This window comes from Macrobrachium nipponense, chromosome 1 (assembly GCF_015104395.2).
Source record: "Macrobrachium nipponense isolate FS-2020 chromosome 1, ASM1510439v2, whole genome shotgun sequence".
Classification (NCBI taxonomy): domain Eukaryota; kingdom Metazoa; phylum Arthropoda; class Malacostraca; order Decapoda; family Palaemonidae; genus Macrobrachium; species Macrobrachium nipponense.
This window is the reverse complement of record NC_087200.1, coordinates 156,630,329-156,652,509: the sequence shown is the minus strand read 5'-3', so window position 1 is coordinate 156,652,509 and position 22,181 is coordinate 156,630,329. Positions and strand designations below refer to the sequence as shown.

The following is a 22,181-nucleotide window of genomic DNA, read 5'->3' as shown; positions in this document are numbered from 1 at the left end:
CGCCTTGCAAGAATCTGACTCTCTTATCAATAGCGTGTAGCTCGTTCACGCATTTAGCCATAGCTAACGCTACTGAAAATAGTGTCTTCGTAAAATATCCTTGAGAGAGGTGGACTTGAGGGGCCCGAAAGGAGGGTCCATAAACCACTTCAATACTACGTCTAGGTTCCAGGAAACCAATGTCGACGTCTTCTGCTTGGAAGTATCGAAAGATTTCAACAGTTAATGAAGATCTTGATTAGTAGAAAGGTCCAGATTATGATGCTTAAACACAGAAGAAAGCATGGTTCAGTAACCATTAATCGTAGATTATGATAGGTTCTTAGAGGTTCTTAAATAGAGGAGAAAATGGGCAGTCTGAATTACAGACGTCTCAGAAGATGAGAAGTGCAATAGCTTCCGTAACTGCTCTTGAAAACCCTTCGCTCTGACAAGTTTCCTGACAGTCTGAAGCCTGTCAGAGCGAGCGCGGATGACCCTTGGTGGTAGCTTCTGAAGTGCGGTTGTCTGAGTAACCACGGTCTGTGGGGGAGAAGTCATGGAAACTCCACCAGCAGATGTAGAAGGTCTGGGAACCATTTCTTCATGGGCCTGAACAGGGCTACCAGTCATGGAGATGTTGCTGTGAGACACAAACTTGTTCAGAACTTTCCTAACTAGGCTGAAGGGAGGGAATGAGTAAAGATCCAGTCCCGACCAGTCAATCAGCAGCGCATTCATCGCCCATGCTTGAGGGTATCGGGCTAGGGAAACGAAGAGAGGGAGGCAGTTTTTCCTTGATGTTGCGAACAAGTCTATTAGTGGTCTGCCCCACAATCTCCACAGGTCAGAGCAAATCCTGTCATCTGGAGTCCACTCAGTGGCAAGCACTTGACTCTGTCTGCTCAACTTGTCTGCCAGGACATTAAATTTCCCCTGAATGAAGCAGGTGGCGAGTGTTAATTGACTTTGATGAGCCAACAGAAGAAGCTCTTGTGCTGTCAGACAGAGGGAAAAGGAATGCGTGCTCCACTGTTTCTTGATGTAGGACACGGCTGTGGTGTTGTCCGCATGTACAACCACTGTCTTGTTGCACATGACCAAGGAGAATTGACATAGGCCCAAGTGAATGGCCTTCAACTCCTTGATGTTGATGTGGAGCTTCATCTCCTCTGGGGACCAGGTCCCAGATACTTCCCGAGACCCTAGGAGGGCTCCTCAGACAGATTCAAAGCGTATAAGTAAAAGTTCAGGTTGGGTTTGGGGGGGCGGGGGCCCAAGGAGGGATCTCCCCTGTAAATATCTTCTTTCTGGTAGCTACCATTTGAGATCAGATTTCATCTCCCATGTGATAGGAAAAATCGCAGAGTCTGGTGGAGTCTTCCTGTCCCAGTTGGCTTTCAGGAAGAATTGAAGATTTCTTGTGTGTAACCTGCCCAAAGGAAATGGAGGTCTCGATAGAAGAAAGCAATTCTAGCATTCTCATCCACTGTAGAGCCAAGCATGACGGGAGAGCGAGGAACTTGGAGATTGACTGAATGCAGCTCGCAATTCTCTTTGGGGATGGAAAAGCCTGAGAAGTCTGAGAGTTGAAACTCATCCCCAAATAAAGAATCTCCTGAGACAGTACCAACTGGGACTTCTGGAGATTTAGCAGGATTCCCAATTCTTGGGAGAGATGAAGCGTTATCTGAAGATCCTTCGTGCACTTTTCCTTCGACAGTGAATGAAGAAGCCAGTCATCTAAATAAAGGCTGATGTTGATACCTACCAGGTGAAGCCATTTGGCGAGAGGAGTGAACTCTAGAGAATACTTGAGGTGCCTTGAAAGACCGAAACAGAGGGACCGAAACTGGAATACCTTCCCTTGGAAGATAAATCTTAGATACTTCCTGGATGTTGGATGAACTGGTATGTGTAGATAAGCATCCTGCATGTCTAGGGTGATGACCCAATTGCTTGGATGAATGGATGACATGACTGACTGGCTCATTTCCATTGTAAACTTGGTCTTTACTACAAAGCAATTGAGAGCTCTTACATCCAGTACCGGTCTCCAGCCCCCTGATGTTTTGGGAAAAACAAACAAGCGATTGTAAATTCCCTGGGAATGGACCTCTACTACCTTTTCTATGGCCTGCTCCCGAAGAAGGGATGACACTTCCTTCAAAAGGGCTGAGTGTTTTTCTGATCCTTTTGAGTACGCCGTCAATGCAATAGGCGATGAGAAGACTAAAGGAGGGGTCTCTGGGGTGCAGTTGCCCTCTAATACCTTGACGATCTATGGCTCTGCTCCTCTGCAAGCCCACCTCTCCCAAAACTTGAAGAGCCTGGCTCTGATTAGGGCACAAAGGACTTCTTGTTCACTTCTTTGGTTGAGACTTGGTAATGGAGTGCTTCTTGATGGACTTCTGATGAAAGCGCAGGTTGCAGCGGGGTCTAGAATGTGACTGGGGTCTCTTCTCGCTAAAGAGATGTTGCTGGAGTGAGGAGGCAAACTTTGGGTGAAAGGGCGCAGATGAAGAAAGCCTGACATGAGAAGATTGAGTCAGGAGGTCCTGCGTCAACTTCTTCTGTAGGTCTGCATCTATCTGCTCTACCATGGCTTGCGGGAGGAGATGAAAGGGTTCCAGAGGAGCAAAAACCAAAGTTGCCTTCTGCGAGGCCATAACTCCCTTCAACACGAAAGAACACCAGCCTTATCTGTGCAGAAAAGAATGCTCAGAAGGTCTGATGAAACAGTGAACAGTCTCTGTGGCATTCTCAATCTTCTTGGCGAGAGCGCCAACTGTCCAGTCGAGGAAGCTGAACACCTCAAACACCTTGAACAGGCTCTTGACGAGATGATCCAGCTCCACCGATGAGAAGAATACTTTGGCTGAGGCAAAGGCTGCACGGTGCAATGAGTCATCAAGACTAGAGAAATCCCCTTGGGAGGAGGCAGCAACTCCCAGGGAGGGGCTTTCTCTGGCGTCTCTTGATAAGGTGAGAGGGAGGATGAACGAACGTCGCCTTCCCTTGTTCCCTCTCATCGAAAGCTACTCCTTGACCACCTTCAGCACTTTCCTGGAGGAGGTGGAAAGAACCATCTTAGGATGGAGAGTGTTAGGAAACAACAGGAGTCTGTCTATAAAAATGTAGGGACAATTAGATAGGAAAATCCACTGGTAGAAATATATATAGAGTGAAGGTAGAGCAATGAAAGAATCTACCAAGAGAGGTAGAAAAGGGAGTAGATGTGTGGCAGTATCAGACTGCAGATATAGCAATTTCGAAAAAGAGACAAAACACAGGCTGCAGTGTGCCAAAACAATAAGTTCCAAACTCCAGTGGAAAATCTGAACTTTGACACCTTCAATGGGTGGTTACCGTAGAGAAACGAAACCAATAAGACTAATCTAGGGGTGGCACCGGAAGTAAGGACAGCCACTCAAGAAGTAGTAGGATGTGTCTTAGTAGAAGTTAAGGAGGAGCTTAACTTTATGAGTTAGGTTCAGACTTCACTTGAGGACTCTGAGAAACTCAGTTAGGATCTAAGCCTTATACGGGGAGGCTATGTCCAATCTCCCTCTGTTCCCTGTGTAGTGTTGTGTAAAATGAAATTGTGTACTAATACTCTAATTTCATAAGTAAGATTAATTAAGTGGTGTTTAACTTGCCCAGAATCAAAGGATCAGTATCCATGCCTAAGCCTCCTGAGAGACATGGAAACAAAAAGAAATTAATCTACAATGTTCCTAAGAAAAGAAAACTCATTGCAAGTGACAATTGAAGGTTAGCCCATATAACATAAACCTTCCAAACATTACCAATAAGCTACCGAAGAAGACTTATAAAGAGAAGAGAGAAAGAGAATAAAAGAAACCTGTAAGTACTCAAACACAACAATGAAGAAAATAAAACAAGCACGATAAGAGTGCATTCCCGCTGACTCTTTGACATCAGGAACGAAGGGGCAGGAGACGTCAGAGGTGGAGAAGTGAAGAATCCATGATACCTCTCTAAGAGGAAGAGAAGCAAGGCCTTATATGCAGTCAACTGGGCTGAATCTTCACCCCCATCTTCCTCATCCTCTGAAAAAACTGGTGAAAGATTGTTGGCTGACTTAGGGGAAACTCCTGCCAGAGGAGGTTTCTTGACATAACTCAAAATTTCTACCAGCCGTCTCTTCAGCGGTGCAAGAAAGGGGTCCTCTGATTCTGCAGCCGAGGTCTGCTGTTATTAATGTGCGATGTGTCCTGAAGCCGAAGGAGCCAAATGGGCAGGTGTGGAAGTGAGAGCAGTCAAAGCGGGAGCGAAAACTGGTGGTGCAGCAGTCAGTGGTGGGCGCACGGTTGCTGGAGAAGGGAACATGACTGGGACCAGTCCCTCGGGAGTGGAAGCATGTCCATCCAGACATTTGGGTGACGAGTGCTTAATATGGGACTTCTGACATTTTTAGTCCCTAGGAGACAGTAGTACAGGAGAGTCCCACGGGTGTGAAGGTAACTGCACAGGTGCAAACACTAAAGGTTCAATCCCATAGCTACACGAAGGAAGGGTGTCATAAGAGTCCTTGTGCCATTTGATTGGCACTGGGGACTCGGGAACTGCATCCCGGTCATGCCTCTTCAAAGGCCTAGAGGTGTTACCGTAGCGTCTAAGATGCCCAAGATCAGACTCCGAGTCGGAACTTGATGACAAGCAGCGCACATCCACGGATACGCCTTTCCAACAGCAGTCGGTTGCATCCTGTGACTTAACAAGAGGACCAACAGAGGGGGGGGTAGCCCGTGGGCAAACCCCATCAGCCTCCCTTTGACCTCCGGTATGTCTTCTCCCAGTAGCAGGGGAGCAGGACAGTGACCTTTGTCTAGGAGAACCGATGGGACGGGCAACCACTTCCTCCACTGACACTTCACTTTGCTCTTTATCACTACTCACTTTTTCAACCTTGTCCATGAGACCCCTGAGGGACGCCCCCAACTCCGCAAAGGAACTTAGAAAGAGATTAAACTTAACATCAAATTTGTTATTAATCCTAGACTTGAGACTGGCAATGGCATCGGGTTCGGAAGCATGGGAGCTGAGCACTGGTGTGGGAGGAGGGAAAGGAGGAGGGCTGAGGATACGTGAAAGATTATTTCCAGGAGTAGATGGAAGAGGCAGACCAGAGTCTGTCTTAGGCCTAGGGGAAGAGTCCCTACTAACAGAGGCCCTACTTTCGGTTCTAGCAGCCACCTTCCTAATGCTACTTTTCTCTAACCTATTGAGGTGGGACACTAAAAACTTCCACCTACTATCATCCCACTCCTTACACTCATCACATGTAAGCTCTCTTGTACACACCTGACCTCTGCACTTGCTGCACCTCATTAGCGAAGACTGGAAGCACTAGAGTCAACATACTAATACTCTAATCTAAGAGACGAGAACAAAACTAAAGATGGTAAAGCCAACCAAAATAATGCAACAGACGCAAAAACTCCAACTAAGGCGGGTACATCACCGACTTCAGAGCAACAAGAAAGCGGAGAACATGAACTTATGAAGTGTTAGATGACGTCTTGTCGGCTGTGTGGCATAAAGAAGAATGTCGCTATCAGCCAATGTCGCTCGTGAGTTCCCACTGCAGTGGGCGGGACCTGTCACCCACAAATAGCAACAGTTACTTGCGCACGAATTTTTAAATTTTAGGATGCTGTGCAAGGCTAATCGTTAGCTAAGTAATTACTTGGTAAGTTACTTTTATAAAAATATACCTTTTTTACTCAAACCATCTATCTATATCACCAAGGAATTTAGTTAAATGAGGGGTTATGGGTAATAAGGCAATAAAAGTTAATGGAAAATATCAGCTTCGAAAAAATGGTGAAAGCATGAATAGCATGATATTTAAGTTAGCTTGAAATTATCTGATAATCTGTGCACAAATTCCCCTGGAAAATTTAGTAGAAGATAATTACAAAATGTAAATGAAAAGCATTAAACAAAATTTTATCATCAATTGTTTTTGTAAGTGCACCAATACCTAAATCAAGAATGCAATACTGAACACCAAAGTCTCCTGCAAAACCTGCTTAAATGGTATTACTGTACATACAAATGAATCTTCAGTATATTCAACTTACCTCTTTAACACATCCATGGAAGCCTTGGTTGACTGCTACTTCAGGAGATACTTCAATTCGAGAATTATCAACACCCCCAATGAAGAGTGGGGTGACTAAATTTAAGCCTCGGTTCGTTCCAGGAGATTCAGTATTTTGCATCTGTCCACCATTGATTGACATTGAGCCAAGACGGTCTGTTCTATTTGCACGTACCTGATGAAGAGTCCCAGCAAATCATTCTTTAGCCAAGTACATTATTAATCAATCTGTGTGCAACATGAATCATGTTACATCTGTGTACAAAACACATATAACAACATTTCTGTTAACAATCATGGTATGCTCCATGAACATATTCAGTGCTCCTTCATGTCAAATATGTACTGTATGAATGTCAATACTTGTAAAAAGCAAATATCTCTGGCCTAAAAAATTTTAAACACAAACCATTCCATTATTATACTGTTTAGCCTTACTCTTTTGTACAAAATAAGAGAACATAAAAATAAAAGAAGAGAGAGAGAGATGTGGCAGGATAACAAGCTCAAAAAACAAGTGGGCAAAATCCCCCCCACATAAACTTAACCAATCCAGCTGCCAAACTCACCCTCAGTCAGTCACACTTTCCTCTTTACACTACGGAATACACACAGGACTATTGACCTACCTACACACAGAACAAAAACACAAACACATGTACTCACCCAACTCCAGACACTAAGGGCTATGCTGTGCTGTCCGCTGGTTGAGGTTGCTGAGACACCACCAACAACAAAGACAACAACCAAGAACCACAACCCCACAACCCAACAACACATCAACAGCACAACATCTAAGGACCACAACCCCACAACTCAACAACAAAACAACAAACAAGGAACACAACCACAACTCAACAACACAGCAAACAAACAAGGAGCACAACCACAACTCAACACAACAACAAACAAGGAATACAACCACAACAAAAGACCACTGCACAAACAATCACCAACAACACAACAAGCCAACACACACACCCACCAACAACACCAAGAAATCACAACAGCTCACAAACAACAACCCTCAACAACTCACAACCACACCAAGAAACCACTACAGCTCCCCAACAACAACAACAACAACAACCCTCAACCATAACAACTCACAAATAACCCAACAGGAACTTACAAGCACAATATATCCAACAACACAGGCACAACAACTCCAAAGCAAACAATACCAAACTTAACAACAACTAAACAACAAATCAATAACACACAACTTAACTTACTTTCAATGCCTTCAACACTCTTCATAGACTGTTGCCAACACTACTAATTATCACAGGCTCTGACCTAAGACTGACTCCAAAACACAGAACTCTAACTCCAACAGCACAAGCAGACAACCCAGAACTCACCAACAGCCAACTCAATCGTTAACCATCCATCCACCAATTATGTTTCTCTCTCTCTCTCTCTCTCTCTCTCTCTCTCTTACAGAAAACCATAACACAAATACATACTAAACAATCTCAATAGCAACACAAAACACGAAACTTTCTCTCTCTCTCTCTCTCTCTCTCTCTCTCTCTCTCTCTCTCTCTAGGACGTTGTCAAATGGAACTCCCATAACTCCTCCATAGAGAGAGATAGAGAGATTATTGGGTGTTATTCAGTTTTCCCAGGCTTCACCAGGTTGGTTAGCTATTTTGTATATAGAAGGCAACAAACAATAACTGTCATTTCCTGAATCACTATTTGTTAGTAATTGCTGTACTTCACAGCTGCAAGTAACTACTTATCCACAAAAACAACAATGAATGTTTGCAGTCTGCATTAAAGTGTAAACATATAGCCCACTACTCTACTTTGCATTTAATATTATTTGTACAGTATTAGCATTGCTAAATAACTGTAGTACACTTAAAACTGTAGCATCAGTAATACAGTATATGAAATTTTACTAGCCTAATGTGTTTGGAGAATGGATGGAAAAGGTGACTGTGCGAAAACGGGGTTCATTACTTGGATGGTTAGGTTGGCATATATAAAAAATTCTGAACCATGTACTATGTACATCTGAATCTTGAGATGAGGTTGGTTTGTTTGTTTGTATGGTGTTTTTATTTTGCATGGAACCAGTGGTTATTCAGCAACGGGACCAACGGCTTTACATGACTTCCGAACCAAGTCGGGAGTGAACTTCTATCACCAGAAATACACATCTGTAACCCTTCAATGGAATGCCTGAAAATCGAACTTGTGGCCACCAAGGTGGCAGGCTAAGAGAGAGATGAGGTTGGATCCGAGACTTCCAATTAAAAACATAAAAAAGCAGAATCGGAAGATGACCGCTGATAAAGCTAGGTATTTAGAAGATGTCAGGTTTGGGGCAATGATCACATCTTAGAATGATGGAAACAACCAGGAAAGGGCATGACTAGATAGCTTACGAATGGCAATAGCTAGAAAAAAGGGACTAATGGTAGTATAGGCTAGCCTTTATGAGACCTTATGAAAGCTCAGGGAGAATGTCTGAACACAGTCAAGCAAACATAGCAGAAGTCACTAGAATGGTGAGCACCTAAGAACAGCCAGTGAAATGTCACTGGCATCATACAGGGGTACCGCCTACAGTGATCATTGCTTGTCAAACCATATGAGTATACTGTACAAAGTTTTTTTTACCCAAGTTACAGTATACTTCTACGTATCAATCTTCCTTAACTTTGCTTGGTCTTTTCCAACCTAAGTCCCCAACTTCTTCAATATGCCTTTATACAATTTTTACCTATAAACAAGCCCCGAGAGTCCAGAAAAGTGACTCCATAGTCTCAATCAACTTTATAGTAATAATAATAATAATAATGATATAATTGCATACATTGGCATTATAGAAATAATGAAATACCATTACACTGGCAAAGAAGTGTAGGTATACCAAGAATTGCAAGCAGGCTGATGAAACACCAGTAGAAGGATGGTGCAACAAAAACAGGCAGAATCCAGTAGAGCAGTTATTAGAACCGAAAGAACAACCACACAAATGGCAAATAGAAAGGAAAAACAGCAGTAAAACACTGAAGACCAGGTAAAAAGCATAACAGTCAATAGAATTGTGGAACACTATTAACAAAACCAGAGAAACCATCAGGAGCATGAAAGAATTGAGTTAAGTTATATAACACCTGTAGAAAGGCGACAAGAAGTCAACAACATGGTGAAACATCGGTAGAGCAACAAACAGCATGACAGGCTACTGGATGAATTAGTAGTAAATGGTGGAACACTATACTTTAGTATAATAACCAGGAAAAAGCAGCATTCCTCATGAAAAGAAAGGGAATTTGAATGCTGCTAGAACACCCAGTATACTTTTCAGCTCCCAATACTAGTTTTGACTGAGGCACAGAAAGTCTGTGGAATGAAAATCTGACAAACTTGGCTACAGTTCTTTCTGGGGATCATCTTGTACTTTCCAAACATGTTGCAATGTTTCAAATAAAACAGTTAGAAATTGATCCATGAGAGACGCATATGGCCTTGAAAATCCACACAAAATATTATAAATGTAATATATTCAAATCTGTTTGTTTGTTTGTATGGTGTTTTTATGTTGCATGGAACCAGTGGTTATTCAGCAACGGGACCAACGGCTTTACGTGACTTCCGAACCACGTCGAGAGTGAACTTCTATCACCAGAAATTCACATCTCTCACTCCTCAATGGCCGAGAATCAAACCCGCGACCACCGAGGTGAGAAGCAAACACCAAACCAACCATGCCACTGAGGCGCTTATACATTCAAATCTGAAACTTATGGTTATACCAACCACCTAGACCTAGGAGAAACCTTCTCAAGGAATTCTATCCACCTTTGCAGCTATCAATGCTGAAATTTGTGTCCCTGATCCATCTGGGTCCAGCAGGGTAATTTCAGTGGCAACACCCACTTCACATTCCATAGTAAGGTCTTCCCCATGTAAAAATTCCTCTACTTTCTCCGTGTGGTTAACCTGGGAGGCAGTGGGGACTGATGTTACTATGTTTTTGCCCAAACATAAATCTTGATCTGAGAACATGGGTTAAATATCTGCTGCTGGAGTTTTGCTGGAAAGACCATTTCCCCTTCCCTAACCCTTACTGAACCCTAGGAATCACTGGGATAACTTAAAATGAGCAGTTTCATCCTTAAAACTTGCTGCCAGTACCATACTACAAATTTTGTACATATATGTCAAACAAGCAAGTTTTCACTATTTTTTTACAAAGCTATACTCATGGCATTTTGTATGGGCCATACCCACTGGCAAAAAGTGAACTGGGCAATTTGATACAGAACACTTGAACTGAGGGTCTTACATAATGGCAGCCCTGTAGTGACATAAAGCAAGTTGTTAATAGAAGCTAGTCAGTGTTAAGTTATTAATAGGTGACACCTCTGTAGTTCCTCATACAGTTTCCATATTTGTTATAGATTCTAATAGAATAACTTAAGTCATTAGAGGTTTAGAAATAGGACCCATCTCTTAAATATTATAACCTCTTACCACCTTGCTGGAAGTTGCCATCAAAAGGCTTCCAAAATGTTCCAAAATAATTGTTGCTGTTGTTGCCAAAAGTCTTATGAGAGCCCTATGGCAAGCATTCTATGACTTTTAAGAGTGGTGCATAGAAGTGCGAATAGAAACATTGGAAGGCTCTAACTAGTCACTTCCCAATGTAACTAAATCAATTAATAATAACCCCTTCTGTAAGGGCCTGTTTGAGGAGTCTGTTGTGGTTAAAAAATTAATGAGCAAGCCCACCAACAGAACTGTACAGAGTACATACTCTCTTTTGGCAAAAAGGTGAATTTAGGAAACAAGAACCTAAAATTTTGCCTTTCCCAACCCAAAAGGGCTCACTTAAAAAGGTAAGCCTTCAGTCACCCCAAAAGGTTTTTCCTTAAAGACAGGTAGGTGTTCAGAAGGGATGACACCTCATGAAAGGACAACAACAACAGCAAGAAAATCTTTTTCACAAGGTCCAATGATCCTCTTGTAGGAAAAAAAGCAACAATTAGAAGGCCTATCAAGGGCAGAGGCAGAGGAAGAGGCAGCAACCAATAAAAATGGTATGGTTGAGCTCCAAAATGCAACTTGTCTACATATACAGTATGGGAAAAGCAAGTGGGAAGTGGAGACCCTCCCCAGAAGGAACCGAAGGGTGCATGGAGTGAAAGCAAGGGAGTATATAGTCTCTCCTCCAAGTGGACATGCATGGAGGCAACAGGCTTGCCAGAGGTACAAAGATCACATGCCAGTGATTTAGCACTTCTGTAAACCTGCAACGAGGATGAGCACAAAGGAGAAGTCCTTTTGGATTTCTTTCAGGAGGTCTTAGAATCACCTTTTCTTCTTCCTCCCTGTTAGCACAGAAGTAAGTCTGGGGATGAGAAAGAGAAAAAGACAATCTTGAAGATAACAACAATGAAGGAGGAGGAAGTTAAGATGAAGAAAGTTTCTTCCATTTACTCTGGAATGCCTTATCTTTCACATAAAAGGGCTGGTCTAGAATGGAAGATGCTGAAATACAGGCAGCCCCTGGTTAACGACAGGGGTTTCGGTCCTGGGGGCCTGACGCTAACTGAAAATTGCCGCTAACGGAAATTCAAAAAGTCTATGGGTGTCACAATCCACCTTACGGTGCCCTAAATTTGTTAACAATGCTTTAGACAGTGTCATTTGTTAACAATGCTTTAGACAGTGTCACGGTCAGATATTTTGCCCTAATATGTAATAATTCTTTAATGAAAATGTGGAATTTTAATTTCCTAATCATTTACTATGGTCTGCATGGTAGTTCTACAAATTGTTAATGTTAGATTCTATGAACTTACTGGTAAATCTGGGCCTAGTATAAAAAGAGAGAGAGAGAGAGAGAGAGAGAGAGAGAGAGAGAGAGAGAGAGAGAGAGAGAGAGAGAGAGAGAGAGTCACCTTTTTCAGACTGCTAACATCTAACATTTCCTCCATCTATTTATTTATCATATTTTCTAGTTAAATAAGGTAAAAAAAAGCTAAAGAGAATGGTAAAAGTATCGTTATTAATGTTATAATCGTAGCTCAACAATACAGCCATAAACAACTGAACGATAACAGTTGTTTTGCTACAACAACCGAACGGTACCAAATCTGACAATAACAATGTTTTGCTTCCATTTCAGCCATGTATGATAGCAAAAAATTACTGCAGTTAGCTAAATTTAAGCTGCAGTTGTAGCTATTGACTATAAATTATCGGGCATCAGCAACAGGGATGAAACTCGACCACAAATAATAGTGGAGAAAAAAGTATTTTAATAAAAAATACTGGCCATGAAAAAACACATTACTGTTGTTTTCGCGCTGATAAAAGACAAATACATAAATTTTGTATCATTATGAAATAGGATGAAAATAGCAAATGGAATCTGTTAATATTTTACAGAAAGAACATGCTCCCAATGAAAAATATAACAATCTAATTCACAACAAGACGTATTTAAGTCATTTTTCTACATACAATGAAAAATAACCTTGTCTCATAACAATAGTTTCTAGACATTATTTTACGCTAAATAGAAGCAAGAAAATTGCTCTGAATTGAGTTAAACACGGCAAAATAATCTTACCTACGCTCTCAGCAAATTTTTCCAAACCAAAACATGATTGGTTTGTTTGTATTTTGTACTACAATAGTAATATAAGACTACATGCAATATTATTGGATACAGCGAAGTAAAGCATAACTTTTTAAAATAGCCAAAGAAAAGATGCATATTCATTATGTTTGTATTTTATGAGGCGGTCTTGGCAGTTAGCCTAAGCCACCAATAACCAGACAACAGTGCTAAAACCCTACAGAGGGTAAAACCCAATTATGAAAAATTGAACAAGCACCATAAAACCTTATGTTTCCTGTTAAGATGAAATGAAAGGGTTTGTTATATTAGGGTTGGAAGGAAAGAGCTGGGGTGGTCCAGCAACATCAGAAGCTGGATAACACCTCTCTTCCTTCCACCTCTTGCTACACCACCAACCTTCCTCTCATTGGGAAGAAGACCACTGCACATACATAAGAGGGAAGAGGTCATACAATCTTCATCCCTACAACAAGAGGAATATTTGTGCTGGTTTACCAATAAGGGGAATATGAAGTGCCTAAGTCCATTTAGAAATAGAGACAAGCCCAGGTGAAGTACATAAAAGACTAACAGAGTACAGACAACAAAGAATCCAATGCAAATGCAAAGAAATAAGAGTGGCAAGCCACTCATTCAGTCCAACACACCAAGCAGAAATAAATGGCAAGCCACTCATTTAGTCAAACACACCAAGCATAAATAAAGACTGACCAGCTACTCATTCAGTCCAACACACCAAACAGAAATAAGAGTAGCAAGCCACTCATTCAGTCCAACACACCAAGCAGAAATAAGTGTCAAACCACTCATTCAGTCCAACACACACCGAGCAGGGAGGGGACTTGGAATTGCTTCCACAAGCTTGTACTGATGGATATTCTACTATTATAAAAGGAAACGGTTTGTATTTCTGCATGAACAAACATTCCAAGTATTAGAAATAACTATATGTTTGAAGACTGTCAATGAATATTTCTGTAAAACAGCATATATAACTACAGTATTACAAATATTCACACAACAGCTTAGTATATAGCACTACAGCTATGTAGAGTGCTGAGGAATTCATAATGTACATGTTAATGTGATAAACTACTTACTTCAACCCACTGATCTTGCTGTAGAGGATCACTTTGTATAAGTGCAGTGCCACTACCAGTATTGAACCGGAATTCAAGACGTTTATTACGGATTGCTAAAGAGGTAAAATCTCCTTCACCACTCTCCCTTTGAGCACAGTACATCAGAACACCATCCTCTAGACTCTGTGTATAAATATTCTCTTATCAATGACAAATTTGAAAATATACAAGCAAACTTTCATGGGAACATTTTCATTTCTGAAGTTGTTTGCCCTTTACATTTAACTGTTATGTTAAATCACTGTTTAAAAAAAACAAGCACAAATCACCAATTAGTTCTTGATCTTGCATTACTATTCCATCAACATAAATGTAAATTCACATTTGATAAGCTGTATAAATTTCTAATGCAAGGTCTAAAATGTTGTCAAGTTTTAGGACAGGACTATGCCATCAAATACAATTAAATTATGTATATAGCATTTAAAACAATGGGCAGTGCTTGAATTTGCAATATACCTATGGCAAAATAAAAACAATAATTTTACTCATGTTAGGATAACATCCATCTTAATGACAATAGCTTTAAATCTTTCCAAGTGAATCTCATGTAAGTAAAAGGAAGATGTATGACAAAGTTTGAATGTTGCCAATGTTATGCTCACAGAAGAAAATCTCCCCTTTGGGTCCTAATAACATGTAAATATGTAAAAAATAAAATTTATTTTTGACAAAACCTGAGAATATTCTTTTTTATTTGGGTAAAGAAAAGTTTGAATATGTTCCACCAAACCTAGATGTATTGAAGGAGAAAGTAAAATTATACTTCTTAAACATGCTTCAAGATTTGAAGTACCACATTTTGCACATAAAAAATATTTACCACTGAAGAAAAGAGAAAATTAACTCAAACTGCACATATATAACGTCAATGCTAGAATTTAAAACAAAATGAGAAAGTTTTCCAAGATAGTTAAATTAGTATACAAACGAAATGTACCATATCAAAGACATCTACCATTTCCTATAATACTAAAAGCATATGACTGCAAAATTCTATTCACTATCATAAACTTTTCTTCCATGTAATCAAAGATTAGCCAACCTGGCAATTTTGGCCTTTGTCATTATCTTTTTCCTCTTAATATTACAGCACTGATTTGAAACTGAAAAAATTGTGCATAATATGCAGCCTTGGTAAAAAACTCACTTCTGGCTTAAAGTTCATGTCCACTGAGAAGCGCCTCAAGGCTTTAGGTGTAGGATAAGCAATGTAAGCTCCATCACCAAAAGCAGGTTCAACTATTGTGATGTCTCTCTCACAGCGTTCCCCAACCTTACCAAATGGACAGAAACATTCAAAGCCACCTGGTTTGTTGACACATCTACCAGTTCCACAAACACCTGTCAAAAAAAAAAAAGTTTATAAAAATAAGTAAAGAGACTACTAAGCCAAGTCTCTGACAGACTGCTCCTTCATAAAGATAAAATTAATCTTATAATCATACAGTATAATCTTATTTATTCAAAATAATTTTAAATCATAATTATTCAGACTGATTACTTCACATCATCACTCATATGGCTCCAAGTATTAAGGATGAGATTCAACTCATACTTACACTGACTTAACTAGAATTAGTATGGAAAAAGTTGTGAAACTCTGGTTTCAATCAGCAGTGACAATAAACAACCAATTATCCAAATTACTATTATCCAAAAGAGAAAAATTATGAATTATACTGTGAACTGAATTATTAAAGTGTCCTCTAAAACTCTTTTCATAGGCATGTCTTCACAAATTAAAATGATATGCTGACATGCAAATAGATTTTCTTCTTATATATAAAAGAGGACATTCATGCCTTTCATTTACTGCAAACCTAAAAATAAGAAAAAAAATGATAGGGGAAGGAAAAGATTGGACGTGATCCTTGAAAGATGTTTGGCCAACAGTAAAGGGAGAGATGCCATTACTGAACAATTTCCAGAGCAAATACAGAATGTAGTGTCCAAGTTTGTACCTCACAGGCATCTGAGAGGTATAGAAAATCCTTTGTTCAGTTCATAAAAAGTGGTAAAAATATTACCATACAATAATACACAGTAAGATTACTCTTGAAAAAGAGAAAATGGTCTACAGAAGGTATGATGACAAGGTTATGAACTTGAGGAACTACCTTTTGATCCAATCCAGTAAAGACAACAAAATAATAAGATACTAAAAAAAAAATTAGCCATTCTCCAAACAGAAAGGTAAATGTTAATCTGAAGTTTTAATGATGGGAAAAAGTAAGTTAATTCATAAAAAAACCTAGATCTAACTTTTGCCAGAAAGGTAAAGCAGTCCTAAAGGGCAGGCATATATGAGGCTGTCTATAATCATGTTTATCATTGCTAATGCTTATGGAATAAGTGCTCCATTCCACTACATGACTTGGATAAGTAGAAACCAAGAATTTGACAGGACTATTGAGTATTGGTTTAAAAAAAACTATGAATTAACTATACAACCAAGGCAAAATTTCTAGGTAATAAAACTGTAATAGAATTTTTTAACATGGCTAAGAAAGTAGAACAGTACTACTACATATCTCAAGAAATAAGGGCTGTGCATGTAAATATAACAGTATAGAAAGGATTTCCAAGTCTGTTGCCATACAGTACTTATGGTAGATGGCTTCTCACTATCAGTAATGTATGAGTTGATTATTAATGCATAAAGGGGCATCTCAGAAAAAGTTTACGGGAGATTAGTTATCGGATGACTAATTAACTTTCCAAGAACAGAATATGCAACCCTAAGAGGGGTTTTACAAAAAAAAAAGCAAAATAACAAAGATTTATTTATTTGTAAGAGGAGATCAGAAGTATATATGAGCTGGCATACCCTGGAGTTAGGGGGAACATTTGTTATGCCCTACAGCCTTGCGAATAAGTTGGAGGATATCAATGTTTGAAAATCATGGGTCTAGGTTGGAAAGTGCATTACTGACATCTATTTTCCATTCTTTAATCATATAATTCTTTGACGTTTTACAAAAAAATAAAATTTAGTTCCAGTGACAGTTTATACGACTGAAAAATTCATAAATCAAATGAAATCCTTTGGTCTTTCAAGAAAATTTTTTTGTATAATTTGAGTCACTACACTGAGCCATGCATGTCCTATTTTAACCCACACAGTATGGGTATCGTATATATACGATCACATATAGCCCCAAGGCAGTGGACGGGTATCTTATATATACGATCAAGATTTGGTGCCATACAGTTTGAACGAATTTTACAGGAAAAATGTTCCTCGTTCCATTTATCACTATTGGTAATGCTTCAGATCACCTGATCAGAGTGTGAGTGAGCAGAGCTGCCTTCAGTCTTGCTCCAGGTAGGAAGGAGGAATGTACTAGTCAGAATTTCCTATCCAAGGTTGTGTCATATATATTTTACAATAAATATGCTAGGAATTTGTTCCCGGCTTTATTTCCTATCTTTTATGATATTGTTTGAGCTGTAATTTGAACTTGAGAAAAAAAATAAAAAAAAAATATTAGAAATAACGCTTATAACTTTGTAAAATTAGTGTATTTTTTATGACTGTCATAGGGAAAAGAGGCCCGCAAGGGGTGGGAAATATTCACTTACAACTCCCCGTGGAAAGTACATACATTTCATTTAGAATTTTTTTTCTTATGCCATGTGAATATACATATCTTCCTCTTTCCATTGATGTTTTTTTTTTAATTGGCCATCCTTAAATTTAGCCCAGTCATGGGTGTATCCATTAGTGTAAATTAGCCCGGACTGTCTAGCGATAAGTGCAATTTTACAGAAAATACTGAAATTTATTTTTCAGTTTAAATAGACAACCAACATTGTTTAATTCACATGCACGTTTTCTCATTCTAGTTTCCTTGGGCTTAATGAAAGCTACTCCATCTATTCTGGCTGGTCCTTCGTTGGTCAATTACTATTGGTCCTTTAAGGGCTGTTTTTCATCTTGCGATAACAGTGTGGGTAAATCCTTTACATGGAAGGTAGGGAAACTGATACAACTGAAAACAGCCTCACTTCCCTCATCAACATACCTCTTTTCTAATACTTTTCTCAACTAGATATAACAGCCTATGCATTTGCTAATTTGTATTCTTTATTTACAAATGATAATCATTATGATTTATCTTGCACATTTTAAAACTTTTTTTGACATTTCTGATTAGCGTGACAATATCATACGGATACTTTCATTACATGATAAGTGGTTAAGAACTTAAGTTCATGCCTTATAATGTACTAATAATGCAGTAGTATGCTTTAATAGTTATAATTTACATGCAGGTACTTTATCTCACAAAATGTAACTGCTCTACATGCTCCTGCTTTTATAATAAATTATAAATATTTGGCTAAGCATATTTTCAGCTATTCTACTTTAACATAAAATTTTAATTTATGAAAAAGGTTATTAGAGATTTATGAATTTACTAAGTTGAAGAATGTTCTAAAAAACTCTTTACTGAAAACAAAAGAAAATACACTATGAAGGTTACTTATAATCAAATGAAAATGCACTATCTCATAATTGTCATGTTTCATCCTGGTACTATTACAAAAATCTGAACTCTCTTAGGGGCAGGTTACACATGAGAAGAGCACATTGAATTTAAAAGACCATGTCCACAAAATGAAATACAGTAATCACTTTTCAAAAAAACAAGTTCCTTACCTGGATAACATGCTTCACCAGTATTTTCACAGAGACCTCCTGAGAAGCCAGCTGGACAAATACACTTATGACCAGTTTCAGTGTAAGCCTCTTGACAAACACCACTATTCTTGCAAGGATTTCCAGCACAAGTCTCACATGCCCCAACATCAACCTATAAATAATTTCCATTTATTTTCTGCTTAACATCTACATATAATATCTCAAAATTTCAGTGAAAACATTGCCATCTTAAGTGAAAACTTGAATTCCCTTATTTCTGTATAAAGTAAGGCAGTGTACAATAAATTAAGTAAGGTTTTATCAAAATACAATCAACAAGGAAAAATGGATTTACAGCTTTTTCTACCAAATGGATTTACTACTCAGTTAATACTAGAGGGTTTATTCATTTGCAGTCTGATATTCAACTATGACATCTGTTTGATAAGATAATCAATAATACAATGACAGAAATTGTTTGGTCTTAATTATCAGCACAAATTATACATGAATTATATTCACAACTTTATAATTAAGCACATTTGAGCATGAATAAACATGCATTTTTACACTGTACCTTGGACTTAGCATCTCGCATCAGGTCAACTGTAACAGTCTTGCCAATCACCAAACGACTTATACAACCTCTAAATCCTGTGTTAAACCCACTTTGTTTTTGTACTTTGCTAAAATCTGGTACTGATCCTAAATACATGTTCTCAACTAAATCAAGACCAAGGAAGCGTCCTTCACTGCGACCTGTAACTGGAACTCCATCATCCACAATCATAGTACCTGAAATGATAGTGACATACTAAACTCCTGAAAATAAATGTATCAAAATATACAATTCAAGTTATAACAGCAAATAGAAAATTTTAGTTTTCATATAAGGGCCAAATTGTTGCTTTATTATTAGTCTTACACATTTCATTTCATTATGGGTGACTGCAAACACATTTCCTAATAACATCTTGTTACAAGAGAATTTTTTCATTCTAATTGCAGTGGCATCACAACAGTAGTCACTGATCACCATGGTAAGGACGAGGACCTCTTTAGGTGAGGTCAGACAGCATCCTCTCACCTTTCCATTTAATACAAGCTTACTTTAGTACCATAAAGGAGTACTGATAATTCTCCTTTTATGTCTGCTTTTTGTAAGGTGTTTGAGCTCTTCTCTTGTCTATTGTGTCTGTTGTTGCTCAGTGATTCTCTTACAGACTTTTTCCCCTATAATTTTTTCTTATGATTACTTTATAATCAAAACAATAAGATGAAGTTTTCTATCAAAGGCAATGGTATTCAAGTTCAGACAAGGCATTTCTTTCTTTGCATTAAAGAAAACTGTGAAAATTGACCAATGCCATATTCTCCCTACTTAAAATGTTAAACTGAAACTAAAGCTGCTACCTATGTGAAAAGAAAGAGACAGACAGAAGCTGAGCATCACAATTTAAATACATTATGTATACATTAGTTATGTTAGATCGAACCAGATAGCCCATAAATATCAGGCATAAAAGTCATCTTATACATGGATATATATGGTCTATATATGTACCTATATAGTGTGTATATTTACCCATTCGATATGCCATCCATGAGATCAGAAGATGCTAGACGTAAGAAGTGCAAGTATAAAAGTTTATCTACGCTAGAAAAGGTTTCTGTCCTTCCCTCACTGCTAGTGAATGGTTAGATGGTTAGAGCTAATTTTCTTAAATAGATGAAAGTCACTGATAATATTCTGCAGACTCTGAGAAAAATTAAGTAGCTGACTTATCGTTAGGCTAGCTCGAGAACATAGGTTGAATGTGTTAAATAAAGTACACTAAGTAGTACCTCGTACTTCGAACTTAATCCATTCCAGAAGGCTGTTCGAAGTATGATTTGTTCGAAATATGAAACAAATATCCCCATAAGAAATACAGGGAATCAGGATAATTCATTTCAGCCAACCCAAAAAGTCCCCCTTTTCACATTTTCTTCTATTATTAATGTGTTTAAAAGTTAAATCAAGAGTGTAAAGTAATGAAACAGTAAGTTATGTAAAGTAAAATTTTCTCAATTTTATTTTTTCTGTGTACGATTTCCGAACTGCTTGGTAAAAATGGCGCCGGCCAGCTGGGGGATGGAGGGAGGAGAGACGGGAACTCTTTTGGCAAACCAAATTGGTTGCGGTATGCAAAGTTGATTACAAAATCAATTTTATTCACATATTAGGTACAAAGATAATCATAGGGATCGATAGTGTGTGTATCCAATTATGTCAGAGAGAGAGAGAGAGAGAGAGAGAGAGAGAGAGTAATCAGCACATTTACACTTGGATTTAAGTGCACGAAAGAGATTATGCTACAACACATCAACTTAATATTAGCAAACAGCAGACTTTTAAAACAAGCATGAGGATTTTGCAAACAAATAAGTAATAAGTCAAGAATGCAAGAAAAGGAAAGAGAGATAAAATAACTTTTCACAAGGAAGCCGTTTCAACAAACAATCGAAGGCACGCAGAAGCTGAAAGCAGAGCCAGTTTGTTCATTACAGAGCCGAGTTACTTTTACAGTAGTAACACATTGTAAAAAGCAATTGTCACTAGATTGGTACTCTCCCGTAACAAAAATAAAAGCGCACTGAACACTGACTCGAGCAAGCTTTGTTTATTGTATTGCATTTGCTTATTATGTTGAATTTATTGTGAAATAACAATTTATTTTTTATGTGAATTGGTACTGCTTTTACAAGCATATTATAGTAAAGATTTTATTCTCTTCTCTCCTCAACAATACCACGACGCACCATAACTTATAATCATTCATTCATCATTCCTCAAAAATATAAATGCTCCCTCCCTCTACCTAAAGTTAGCAATGAAGAATGATTTTATTATCATTTGTGCTAAATTTTATAGTGAAAAGCTTTGTTCTTTCATATACTATTTTGTTAATATTGTTCAACAAGACAGTCTTACTTGACGCACCGAACACTGCCTTAATTAAGGCTTTTTTTTCTTTTTCTGTATTGCATTTGATTGTTTTCATATTTTACCATTAAGTTAAATTTAGTGGGAAATTGTCTTTTTATGTGAATTGTTATTGCTTTTATATACATGCAGTAATATTTTAGCTCACTCTTCTCCTTCTCTCAATATATCAACGCTCCCTTATTCAGTTTCAAGTCAGCTGGGCGTGACGTCACTGTGATTACGTACGATTTTATACATCTTTTATGCTAAATGTTATATTGAAAGCTAAATTTTATATTAAACACTTTATACTTTTATTTATTTTCTCTAATATTGTTATCATTAAACTATATTGTAAATGTAAAAAAAATGTAAAAATGTAAATGTAAAAAAAAAAAAGTATGAACATTTTTCATGGGTTTTTCTTGAGTTTTAACTAACAAAATAGGCGGTTTTTAGCATTTTTATAGGGTTTCCAGACATTCATGGGTTCTAACTATTCACGGAGGGGTCTGGTACGCATCCCCTGTGAATATGGGGGTACTAGTATATATATATATATATATATATATATATATATATATATATATATATATATATATATATATATATATATACAGGCGGTCCCCGGGTTACGACGGTTCCGGCTTACGACGTTCCGAGGTTACGACGCTTTTTCTTAAATATTCAATGGAAAAATC

The 22,181-nt window shown here is 38.2% G+C and overlaps 1 protein-coding gene across 1 annotated transcript in view; it reads right to left on the bottom strand.

Moving 5' to 3' along the window:
- LOC135219776 (basement membrane-specific heparan sulfate proteoglycan core protein-like) overlaps window positions 1–22,181 on the bottom strand; it is a gene marked incomplete in the record, with an annotated part of 1,285,796 nt that overhangs the window by 64,654 nt on the left and 1,198,961 nt on the right. Inside the window, 5 exon segments of the mRNA XM_064256828.1 lie at window positions 6,090–6,284; window positions 13,823–13,987; window positions 15,015–15,208; window positions 18,531–18,684; window positions 19,090–19,307. Of these exon segments, the coding sequence (XP_064112898.1) occupies window positions 6,090–6,284; window positions 13,823–13,987; window positions 15,015–15,208; window positions 18,531–18,684; window positions 19,090–19,307 (926 nt within the window).